Source organism: Lucilia cuprina, chromosome 3, assembly GCF_022045245.1.
Source record: "Lucilia cuprina isolate Lc7/37 chromosome 3, ASM2204524v1, whole genome shotgun sequence".
In the NCBI taxonomy this organism is placed as follows: domain Eukaryota; kingdom Metazoa; phylum Arthropoda; class Insecta; order Diptera; family Calliphoridae; genus Lucilia; species Lucilia cuprina.
In genome coordinates this window covers 34,672,872-34,684,962 of record NC_060951.1, presented here as the reverse complement: position 1 = coordinate 34,684,962, position 12,091 = coordinate 34,672,872, and the positions used below count along the sequence as shown (strand labels likewise).

At 34.4% G+C, this 12,091-nt stretch overlaps 1 protein-coding gene across 1 annotated transcript; it reads right to left on the bottom strand.

The window, feature by feature from the left end:
- Positions 1-325: 325 nt before the first annotated feature.
- LOC111677125 (basic-leucine zipper transcription factor A-like) lies at positions 326-2,903 on the bottom strand. Its single transcript, XM_046946649.1, has one exon. It carries the CDS (start codon positions 2,751-2,753, stop codon positions 426-428), a length of 2,328 nt encoding a protein of 775 aa, XP_046802605.1. The 5' UTR covers positions 2,754-2,903; the 3' UTR covers positions 326-425.
- Between the last annotated feature and the right edge of the window lie 9,188 nt (positions 2,904-12,091).

Genomic DNA, 12,091 nt, shown 5'->3' with positions numbered 1-12,091 from the left:
CACGGTTCGGTATACGTAGACATTTTTGTGATAATTACTTATACTTTCTTCCCCTCCCTTTTTTAATCAAAATGTATGTCTTTTCAATAATAAAATCTTAAAAATTCAAATCTTACAAAAATTTTGCCCAAAAACCTTTTGGCTGTCATTTAAAAATAATTAACTGTTTCAATCAATAGCCATTCGTTTACATGTCCCTATTTGCCTTGACACCAACAGATTTCGTTCAAAGCAACAAAATGTTCTTTTCATTTGGCTAAAAGGCATAATTTATGCAACACAATATAATTAGGTTAATGGGATTAAACTGCAGCGGTGATTTATGGAAACAATAAAAAATCGGGACTTGCATAAGATACACACGCGCGCAAAACTGTCATAAAAATATTTATGGTAAAAGGCAAAAATGGAAAGCATTCACAATTTCAAAATGAATGGAAGATGCACTTACCTGTTGATAAACCCGTATCATTAATGCTTGAGGTGGATGTTGAGAAGCCAGGTAATTTACGCCAACCTTTGCGATTCCAAAAACTACGTGCCTTTGATTCGATGGGTTGTGCATTCACCACCATGGGACCGGGATCTTCGGCGGCTCTTATTTTGGCACAATTTAAAATACGACGACCACACGAGGCACGTGTGAAAAAACCCGACGAGTTGGTGGAATCATCTTGATGGGAAACGGAAGAGGACGAGGTGTTGGATGAGCAGGTTGTTATACCAGCATTATGATGGTTGTGGAGATGATGGTGATGGTGTAGATGACTGTGCTGTTGTTGTTGGAGTGGTTGCTGTGGCATATTGTGTTTAGTGTTTTGATGGATCTGAGGTAAATGTTTGATGGTACACGACGATGTTGATGATGCTGAAGCTGATGCCAATGCTGCATTAGTATTAATGCCGCTAACTGCTACATTTGTATTGGCTGTGGCTGCCGCGTTGGCTCTTTGAAATGAACGGCAGCTTTGTGTGGCATAAGCAAAGGCACTTTGTTGAGTCTTGGCTGCGGCTGCTGCTGTAGACGCTGTTGCTGTTGTCTGGCTGGTGGATCGAGAACTCATAAGGGCATTTGTTTTGTGCAGACGCAACGAGCCAATGTAACTAGCACCACTGGAACCACTAAAACCACTATCTAAATCAGCCGCTAGACAAGAGGATTGCAAAAGACCAGCACTTACCGTTGCCGAATTGGGTATGGGTGAAATAAAATCATCTGCTGGTCCTCCGGACAGCGCCGTATCACATATATTATCCGCCGAGGATGACGTCAATCTCAGAGGTTGCCCCGACGCAGGCGTAACACTCACCGAGGGCACCGTTGGTTCTTTGGCAGTGGGACTACTATTGGGTGGACTATCTGGCATTAGCATGGCTTCGACGGACAAGTTGAGTTCGCCTAAAATCTTATGATGTCTATTTTGTACTCTTCTCAGTTCTTCTTCCACCAGTGTTTGTGTTAGCGAACCAGCCGAATGGGAAGTGGCCCTCAGCTGATGATGACTGGTCATAGAGTTTGATGAGGAGGATGTAGAGGAAGCTGATATCTCTTCGTAAAAGTTTTCCGGTGTGGAAATATTGCTGCAGTTGGCTGTTGTTTGATGAGCGCTAGCTGTGGCGGCCCCATGACCTTGCTGTTGAGTTAAACGTGTTTGATAAGACTGTCGTGTGGCGGGTGAGACTAATAGTTTGTTCTTCTTTCCCTTAGACAGTAAAGCTCTCATGGAGTTGGGTGGTGCCGGGGTTAAATCTTCTTCTCCTGCCATTAGTTCGGTATGCGGAATATTAGTGTGTCTCATAGCTGCTCCTGGTTCATAGTAGGCATATGAATAGTCATGTTGTTGTTGCTGCTGCAACTGCAGTAATTGTAATGATGTTGTTTGTGGCATATTGGACCATTGACCATGATGATCCTCTATACTGTGATGATGTTGATGCTGATGATTTAAACGTCCCAAAGTTTTGGTTTGTCGTAGCAGGCCACCACCCTTAAAGGAAACCATAGGCTCCTGGTCTGCACAAACCTCAATGGCATCTAAATCAGATTCCATTTGCTGTTGTTGATGTTGAAGCTGATAGTGTTGTTGTTGCTGATGCTGTTGAAGGAGCTGCTGCTGTTGTTGTTGTTGATGTCGGTTAATCTTGCGAAAACTTTTGATATTTGAATTTGTGACAATTGAACCAGTATTTGTGGGACTTATGGTGGAGGGTAAAGTGGTGGTGACTTCTACCGTTACCGTACTCTTTTGAAATGACATGACAGGCTGACTACCAACACCAGCACCTCCTCCACCAACACTTTCAATAGAAGATGGTGATGATGAAGACTGTTGCATATTTGTTGTTGCTGCTCCTGTATTTCTGTATTTAGGTGTTGTCGTACATGTAGTTGCTGTATTGTGTGCCACATTTTGTTTTAGCAAATTTTGCTCTTGATGTCTTAACAGCAAATGGCTGTTGTTGTCCAAATGCTTTATTAAATGCTGCTGCTGTTGTTGTTGTTGTTGTTGCTGTTGTTGTTTCAAAACCGTTGTACCCGCAACATTTGTGGTTTGTCCACGTGCTACTAGATGACGTTGATTTTGTGGTTGCTGTTGTGTTGTATAGTAATTTTGATTGGTCACAATACTCTGTTGTGTTGCCTGTTTTTGCTGTTGCAATTGTGTATGTTGTTGCTGTTGTTGTTTCAATTCTTTTTGCTGTTGCTTGTTTAGATTGCGTTGACTTCGGCCTAAACCCAAACAAGCCTCCATGGCACATGTTGATGTTAATTGACAATAGTTTGACTACGAATAAAAATTTCTATTTTGTTGCTATTGCTCTTGCTGTTGCTGATAATCTTGTCATAGGTAATTAAACATTTTCAGTTAGAGATGAGTATCATCATCAAATAGTTTTCTGTAATTGAAAGATTATAATTGACAAATCAATGAGGTGTTTTAGAGAAAAGTGGTTTTTGTGAAAATCGTAAAACTTAATTGATTGAATTAAAATGTGGTTATTTGTTGGGAGAATTAACTAAGAGAAATTGATTTAGTTTAAAATTTTTGATAATCAAGATGAGGAGCAATAATAAATTGTTGATGGAATGGGAATATTGATTGAGTCAGTATATGGATTATATTATACATATATAGAAATATTCCAATGAATGAGTAGTGTTCAATGTGACTTCTATCAATTAGGTAAAATACTGTATTCGCTATGCTGACATGGACTAACACTCAGGGGAAAGATAGGAAGATTAGCGAGTCCGAAACCCGTGATATGGTATGACACCTCATATAGGAGATCCGCTAAAACATTTTTCGAAAAAAATAATTTTTTTATTCAGAAAAGTGTTTTTTCTAAAAAATACAAATAATTTGAATTGCTCTGTTTCACTAATCAGTATAAAAAAAATTGTTTTCCTTTGGCAACAGTTTTTGTTCATCCCTTTCAGCATGTTTTGTCTTATAAATCATGTTGCAACTGTAAACAATATAAAACCCATGCAATTTTTTCTTATTTTGCATGTCATCCAGAAAAAAAAGTAAAAAATTATATTTATTTTAAAATTTATAACAACTAATGAATCAACATGGTTATTACTCAACAAATGACATAAATAGAAAGCGAATATAATATTTGATAATCATGGTCGACCGTAATTATACTACTAAGGAGTAAATCAGAAATCGTTTTTATGATTATACGAGCGAGATATAGTGTCTTCAATTCAGAAGCAGTGATCTTTCTATATCATTAGAAGCTACTCAAGCAAGAGGGTTCATATCAATAAATTCAAACAAAAATGTCTTGAAAGCCAATTTTGTATGAATGAACTACTGCTTGAACTTAATTTTGAATCATAACTTCCGATTTAAAATAGATCCATTAAGATAGCCCTTCAGAATATTTGAGCCTATAATAATCGTATTTGTTGAAGTGCTGCGTGGTTTATCTGATCAAGAACACACGGACATGCTAAGATTTTGACCCTATTGTCCCCAATTTTGAGCCAACCAATTGATTATATTACGCCACATCCAAACTTTGACTTTTTTATAGTCAGAATACCTTCTATTTAGTTAACTAAACTGCAGTGTTGGTCTTGGTGACTTTTGTGAAAAAGTATCATTCAACGTCATCCAACAATTGTCGTGTTTTTCAGGGTGAAATATTTGCTATTTTGTCTAGGGAACTATGAATATAATCTCAATGTTTGTAGCAAGTAAATGGCAAGCACTCAACTCTTGTGCTACGACATCCATAAAAGTCAGACAATGTAAGAAATAACGGTCAAGGCTGGATGTCTGACATAAGCATAGTTTGGGTCCTTGTACATAGAGACTATTGTGGAAGTGAAGCTATATGGGCTGCTGCTCTTCCATTAATACTCTCGCAATTAGGAAAATCTGAAAAGGAAAAAAATGACCCATAAATAAAGTATCCTTGACAATATCTTCATATCTTGATATTTGGTTCAAAATTTTATGATTTTCTTACTGCTCCTTAATAATATTTCATACGGCTACAGAATGGATCTAGTACTATAAAATACTACATTTGACGTGTAGAGTAGCCTTATAAAAATGAAGACTCTTAGAATCACTTCGTCTGCATCGAACTACTGCAATATCCAAGAAATCGAGTAGTTTGGAAGTTGTTATTTTGCCGACGACAGCAATACCTCCTATTCATATTCATTCAATTATACACCAAGTCCTTTAGAGATCAGGGCAATGAATCAAATATATGAATGAGTCGCATAATTGCGACCTGATAACAATCTCTAAATGGGGTCGCATTTAACGCATACAAGACTCAATGTGCAAATAATGTTGTTTCATATCAAGGAGTCAATATAATAAATAAAAAAAAATAACAAGGTGTAAATATCAAGGAGTCGGAAACTCTTGATGTATAAGGCATAAAAATACAGTGAGTTATTCGCTAGACTAAACACATTTTGGAAGGGTCGAACGAAGTATTCAAGTGTCTCGGTTTTATCAAACCGTTTTAAGGTCTATTTCACTTCATCTGATCTCCATACTATTTACATCATATATATTCGACCGAAAATGGAATACAACTCTCATATGTATATGAACCGGAGCTTCAAAGTCTATTTTGGAGCTACTCGACCGCATTCAAGAAATGGCAAAGGTTCTTATCGGTGACAGTAGGGTGACAGCACTATTGATTTACTGGAGCACCGATGCATCTTGGGGTGTATATTACTGTTCTATCGATATCACAATTGAGTGTGTTCCTCTGAAATTAGGGAACTTATTCTCGAAACGACTTAAGAACACACCCATTTGTGATCGATTGGCAAGTAGACCGCAGAACGAGAAAAAATTCATTCTTCAGTCGCACCGCCCGCATTTATGTGAAACAAACTTCCTGCAGAAGTATTCCCCTGAGTGCTGATCCAAGAAAAATGTTAACTTCACCACTCCTAGCAACTATTGTAAGTTATGAGCGTTGCATAATGCTTTATTTCGGATACGCTTGACTTCAGAAAATTCATATCCAAAATTCACTTAATTAGTTCTAAGCCTCAAAAGAAGATCAATAAATTTATATTGTGCAAATGTATAAAATACTCATATTTAAGTGATCACTGATCAACCCACTTTTTGATTTGATATAGTGTATTGTTTAAAACTAGCACTGTTTTCTTAAGTGATCGTAACCTATTTCTATTAAAAAATTAAGTGATCACTGATTTTTTACATTGCGTAAATTTATGTTGTGCAAATTTGTTAAAACATTTAGTAAGTGATTACTGATCGATTCAAATTTTTTGATGTGATGAAAAAATCTAACATTTTATTGGAAATTAGCATTTTATTCTAAAGTGATCGTAACCTATTTTTTTTGTTTACTAAAAACCTATTTTTACTGGACAATTTAAGTGCTTTTGAATTGAAGTGATCACTGATTATCCACCAAATAGAAAAACGCTAATCATTCATCACCATGGAAAATTTTAGTATTCTGTGTGAAATTAACACTATATTCTCAAATGATCATAAACTATTCTCTTAGAACTAAAATAACGACAGATCGTTAGCTTTATTTATGAAAATATCAAGGCAAAGAATTAACTATCAAGGAAACCATTATGAAAACTTTCAACAAATCCTTTGACAAACTTAACAAGTTTCCTTTCCACAACTAAAAAAGAAAAACCAAAAAATCCAAAAAAAAACTTTGTCTCTCTTTACTGCAACTAAAAATCTAATTAATTTGCAAAATATAAAACAGAGTAGAAAAAGTGTAATACCAAAAATAAATTAAATAAAAAAATATACAACAACAAATCAACAACTTCTATACATACATATTTACGCAAAACACTAACGAGTTGCAACATCTTTCATGTTAAAACAATTCTGTATGTACAGAACTATTTATTTATTTGATATGTTCGTATGTGAAGCAAAAGTGGAGTAAGATTTTTTGGGGCATGTGCTGGTGGTAGTAAGGAGTGAGATCGAAAAATTCTTAACATACATATATGTTTATAAAAAAGAAACCACTAAACTTACAGCTTTATTTTTTTTTTATTTGATTCAAATTATTATTACAATTTACAAAAAAAAATATTTTTATAGTTTTAATCACTAGTGATGAAATTTTGAACCCTTTTCGGAAACCCTTCCATTAACGTTTTTATAGTGCTTTCTGTCACTTTGCTCGAACATGTAGTCCATCTCCGTTTAAAATCTACCACACTTTTGGACACCTTTTTTGCACTCTTCAATTCTCTTTTAACAAGAGCCCAATATCTCTCCACTGGCCTTAGCTCCGGGCAGTTTTGAGAATTTGCCTCTCTTGGTACAAATACCACATTATTGTTCTTGTACCACTCAAGGGCTTGTTTACCATAGTGACAGGATGCCAAGTCAGGCCAAAAATAAGTGGACACATTATGAAGTCTTATGAATGGAAGCAGCTTTTTTTGTAAACATTCCTTGATGTAAATTTCGGTATTTAAAGAGCCCGTTGTAACAAATGATTGGCTTATTTTGCCGCAACTGCATATTTCTTGCCATACCAAGAACTTTCTGGGAAATTTTGTCTGCTTTTGGGTCCTAAACTTTTCTTCAACATTCCCTCGAGCATCAGCAACATAAAACTTTTGACCTGGAAGTTGCGAAAAATCTGCCAGAACATACGTTTCGTCATCCATTATGCAGCAAGAATATTTTTTTATAAAACTTGACTTCAATTTCCGTGCTCTGTTTTTGGCCTCTAAATTTTTAGCAGCGTTCCTGTCAGGAACTTTTTGAGCCTTGTATGTTTTTAAACCTGCATTAGCTTTAACTTTTCGTACCAAATAGTCCGAGCACTGAGCTAACCGAGCTGTTTTCCTACCGGATGTGTTGGGAGCTCTTTTGAAAATGCGTTCTATTTTTTGGCTTTAGAAACATCATGTGGACCATTCCTTCTATCTGAACCAGGTTTTCTATCAACTGACAAGTTCTCCCGGTACTGTTTAATAACATTGGAAACAGTTTGACGGCAGACCTTTGTATGCTTGGCCAACTTTTTGTAAGACCAAGTTGGGTTTAGTTGAAAATATTTAATAATTTCAGTACGCACTTTTTTCTGGTCACTCATTTTAATCAGATTAACAAAAAAATTAATATAATTGACATTACACATAATAACTGACATGTTTTTCAAAGGTAACTTGATCAAAAAAAAATCAAATAATACTTTGGTTGAAAAATGTAATGAAAAACGTGTGTTAAGAATTTTTCGATCTCACTCCTTAGTTGGTTACAGGGAGACCGTATTTCGCAATCTACAGAAAATAAATATTCATTTGTATTTAAATATATAAAATGGTTGACAAAAGCAACATTCGTTTAAAAGACAAACACACACATACACAAAAACATGTGGCAAAGAGCCATTGAGTGTTGACTATGCTGCCGCTAAAAGTTGCCATGGTTTGTTTTGTTTGTTGATTTGTTGTTGCTGTAAATGGTTTTGTTGGTTATTTTGGCTGGGAATTGTGGCTTCTTTTTTGAGCGGAAGGATTCAACATCATCAACAAAATAGTTGACACTAAATCTTTTTGTTATTGTTAATTGCAGCAGCATAACAACATTGTCGTTGCGTTGCAACAAAAGCAACGCACTTGAATTGTAACGCACACACACACAGACACATACATACATACACTCACGTGAATAAACGACATTGTTGTATTACATCACAAAAGACTTGTAATTTAAATGTAATACTCTCTTCGTTTTTTTCGCCTTTTTTGTTCTTTATTTGTTGTAGGTATTTGAGGTTTCAACTTTAGTGTGGCACATTCGCTTTGTCGCACATTAATTAAAAGTGTTGAATTTTAAATGTGGAGCACCATCAGAATAAATACAAGTACACGTTTGTAAGTACTTTTTATACTATGGTCCTTCTTACTGCCTCTACTCTTTTTTTGTAGTAATAGTGTGCCATGCAACACAAGAGTAATTCGTTTGGTGATTTATAATTCTAATTTTTTTTGTTATTGGCAGACAAATAATTTGTTTGGCACTGCTTATTAATTGAACTATAAAAGGTAGATTTTTATGGTGAAAAAAACAAGTACAATAAGATTTATTGTATTAAATGGTGATATTTGTGGAATTTGTGTGATTTGTTGGTTAAAAGTTGAAAAACTACAAAAATAAGGTGGCTTTTTTGAAGTTGTCGTAAAGGCCAGTCAATATTTGAGTTAATTTTAGTGTTTACGCTTAGTTTGAAGAAATTTTAGATTGTAGACTAGACTACAATATAGACTAGAATATAAACTAGGTTATATACAACACAATAGACTAAACTATAGACAAGACTATAAACTAGACTAGACTATAGACTAGACTAGAGACTAGACTATAGACTAGACTATAGACTAGACTATAGACTAGACTATAGACTAGACTATATACTGGACTATATACTAGACTATATACTAGACTTTAGACTATAGACTATATTATAGACAAGACTATCGACTAGGTTATAGACTAGGTTATAGACAACACTATAGACTAGACTATAGACAAGACTATAAACTAGACTATAGACTAGACTATCGACAAGACTATAGATTAAACTATAGACTAAACTATAGACTTGACTATAGACTAGACTATAGACTAGACTATAGACTAGACTATAGACTAGACTATAGACTAGACTATAGACTAGACTATAGACTAGACTATAGACTAGACTATAGACTAGACTATAGACTAGACTATAGACTAGACTATAGACTAGACTATAGACTAGACTATAGACTAGACTATAGACTAGACTATAGACTAGACTATAGACTAGACTATAGATTAGACTAGACTATAGACTAGACTATAGACTAGACTATAGACTAGACTATAGACTAGACTATAGACTAGACTATAGACTAGACTATAGACTAGACTATAGACTAGACTATAGACTAGACTATAGACTAGACTATAGATAGACTATAGACTAGACTATAGACTAGACTATAGACTAGACTATAGACTAGACTATAGACTAGACTATAGACTAGACTATAGACTAGACTATAGACTAGACTATAGACTAGACTATAGACTAGACTATAGACTAGACTATAGACTAGACTATAGACTAGACTATAGACTAGACTATAGACTAGACTATAGACTAGACTATAGACTAGACTATAGACTAGACTATAGACTAGACTATAGACTAGACTATAGACTAGACTATAGACTAGACTATAGACTAGACTATAGACTAGACTATAGACTAGACTATAGACTAGACTATAGACTAGACTATAGACTAGACTATAGACTAGACTATAGACTAGACTATAGACTAGACTATAGACTAGACTATAGACTAGACTATAGACTAGACTATAGACTAGACTATAGACTAGACTATAGACTAGACTATAGACTAGACTATAGACTAGACTATAGACTAGACTATAGACTAGACTATAGACTAGACTATAGACTAGACTATAGACTAGACTATAGACTAGACTATAGACTAGACTATAGACTAGACTATAGACTAGACTATAGACTAGACTATAGACTAGACTATAGACTAGACTATAGACTAGACTATAGACTAGACTATAGACTAGACTATAGACTAGACTATAGACTAGACTATAGACTAGACTATAGACTAGACTATAGACTAGACTATAGACTAGACTATAGACTAGACTATAGACTAGACTATAGACTAGACTATAGACTAGACTATAGACTAGACTATAGACTAGACTATAGACTAGACTATAGACTAGACTATAGACTAGACTATAGACTAGACTATAGACTAGACTATATAGACTATAGACTATATAGACTAGACTATAGACTAGACTATAGACTAGACTATAGACTAGACTATAGACTAGACTATAGACTAGACTATAGACTAGACTATAGACTAGACTATAGACTAGACTATAGACTAGACTATAGACTAGACTATAGACTAGACTATAGACTAGACTATAGACTAGACTATAGACTAGACTATAGACTAGACTATAGACTAGACTATAGACTAGACTATAGACTAGACTATAGACTAGACTATAGACTAGACTATAGACTAGACTATAGACTAGACTATAGACTAGACTATAGACTAGACTATAGACTAGACTATAGACTAGACTATAGACTAGACTATAGACTAGACTATAGACTAGACTATAGACTAGACTATAGACTAGACTATAGACTAGACTATAAACTAGACTATAGACTAGACTATAGACTAGACTATAGACTAGACTACATAATAGACTATAGACTAGACTATAGACTAGACTATAAAATAGACTATAGGCTAGACTATAAAATAGACTATAGACTAGACTATAGACTATACTCGTAGAATTTTGAATAACATCTTACCAACTGAAATCTTTATTCAAAAGTCCTATTATATACAAAACTTTTTTAAGTATTTATTAGATGGTATGACGTGATTGGACTTGCGATCCAAAAGTAACCAATATTTTAGTTTTTTTAGTCAATGGGTTAATTTCTCCATAGTAACTGATTTTCTTTTTTGCTTAACTTCGTAAAGTCCTTATAAAAAAAATTCTGTGAAAATTTTGTTGACATTCAAACAACTGCATTAATTTTCTACAAATTAAAATTCCCAAACAAATTCTAGACAAATTTAAACTTCCTGGCTGGAATAGAAAAATTTCTACTCTAGTTAATTAACATGTAATAAAAATGTTTAGAATGCAAAAAAAAAACGAAAATATTTTATAAATTATTTGCTCGTCAGACAAACAGTCGAACATATATATGTGTTGGCAGTAGTATTTATCTAAAATGAACTTCTAAAGGCAGCCAGTCAGTCTAAAAACTACATATTTTCAGCAGCAAACATAGTAAATAGTAAGTCTTGGGTGACAATTACAAGAGTTGTACTCATTCAGCAGCTACAACATACTATATATAATGAACCAATGAAGTTGCAATGAGTTGTAGTATTAGTTGCAGGAACGTGTGTTCGTTTATTTCATAGAAACATATTACTGGGAATTCTGTTTTTTTTTCTGGTTTGTCTTTTCTTTATTTTACTGCAATATAGTTGGGCTAAAAAAATTCGTTTAATTAGCAGCAATTAATCTGTAGTGTAGATGTAATTCATACTTGTCAACGACAATATGGCAAAAACAACTGCAACAAATGTAGAATGCCACAGAACAAAAAAATCTGCACGAATGCGTAGAAAACAACAACATCTAGTAATTGGGCTGACGGTGGTGCCTAGTTAAAGATTGAAAACAATGAAGGAAATTTTTAAAACGGTGGCCAGTGGCAAGAACACTTGCACAATAGTTCTCTTCATGTTTGGCTGTGTGTTGTGTATGGAGTTATTGTGTGGCAAAGAAACAAACAGTAAATGCATTTTATTTTCTGTTTTATTATTTGCCAACATTTATGGCGTATGAAGAAATGTTGCTTCTCGTATTGGCGTGTGCTGCAAACATGTAAACTATAGAATGCACATATATGTTGAAATATGCTGCAGTATTCAGTTGTTCGTTGTTGCTGCTGATAGTGCT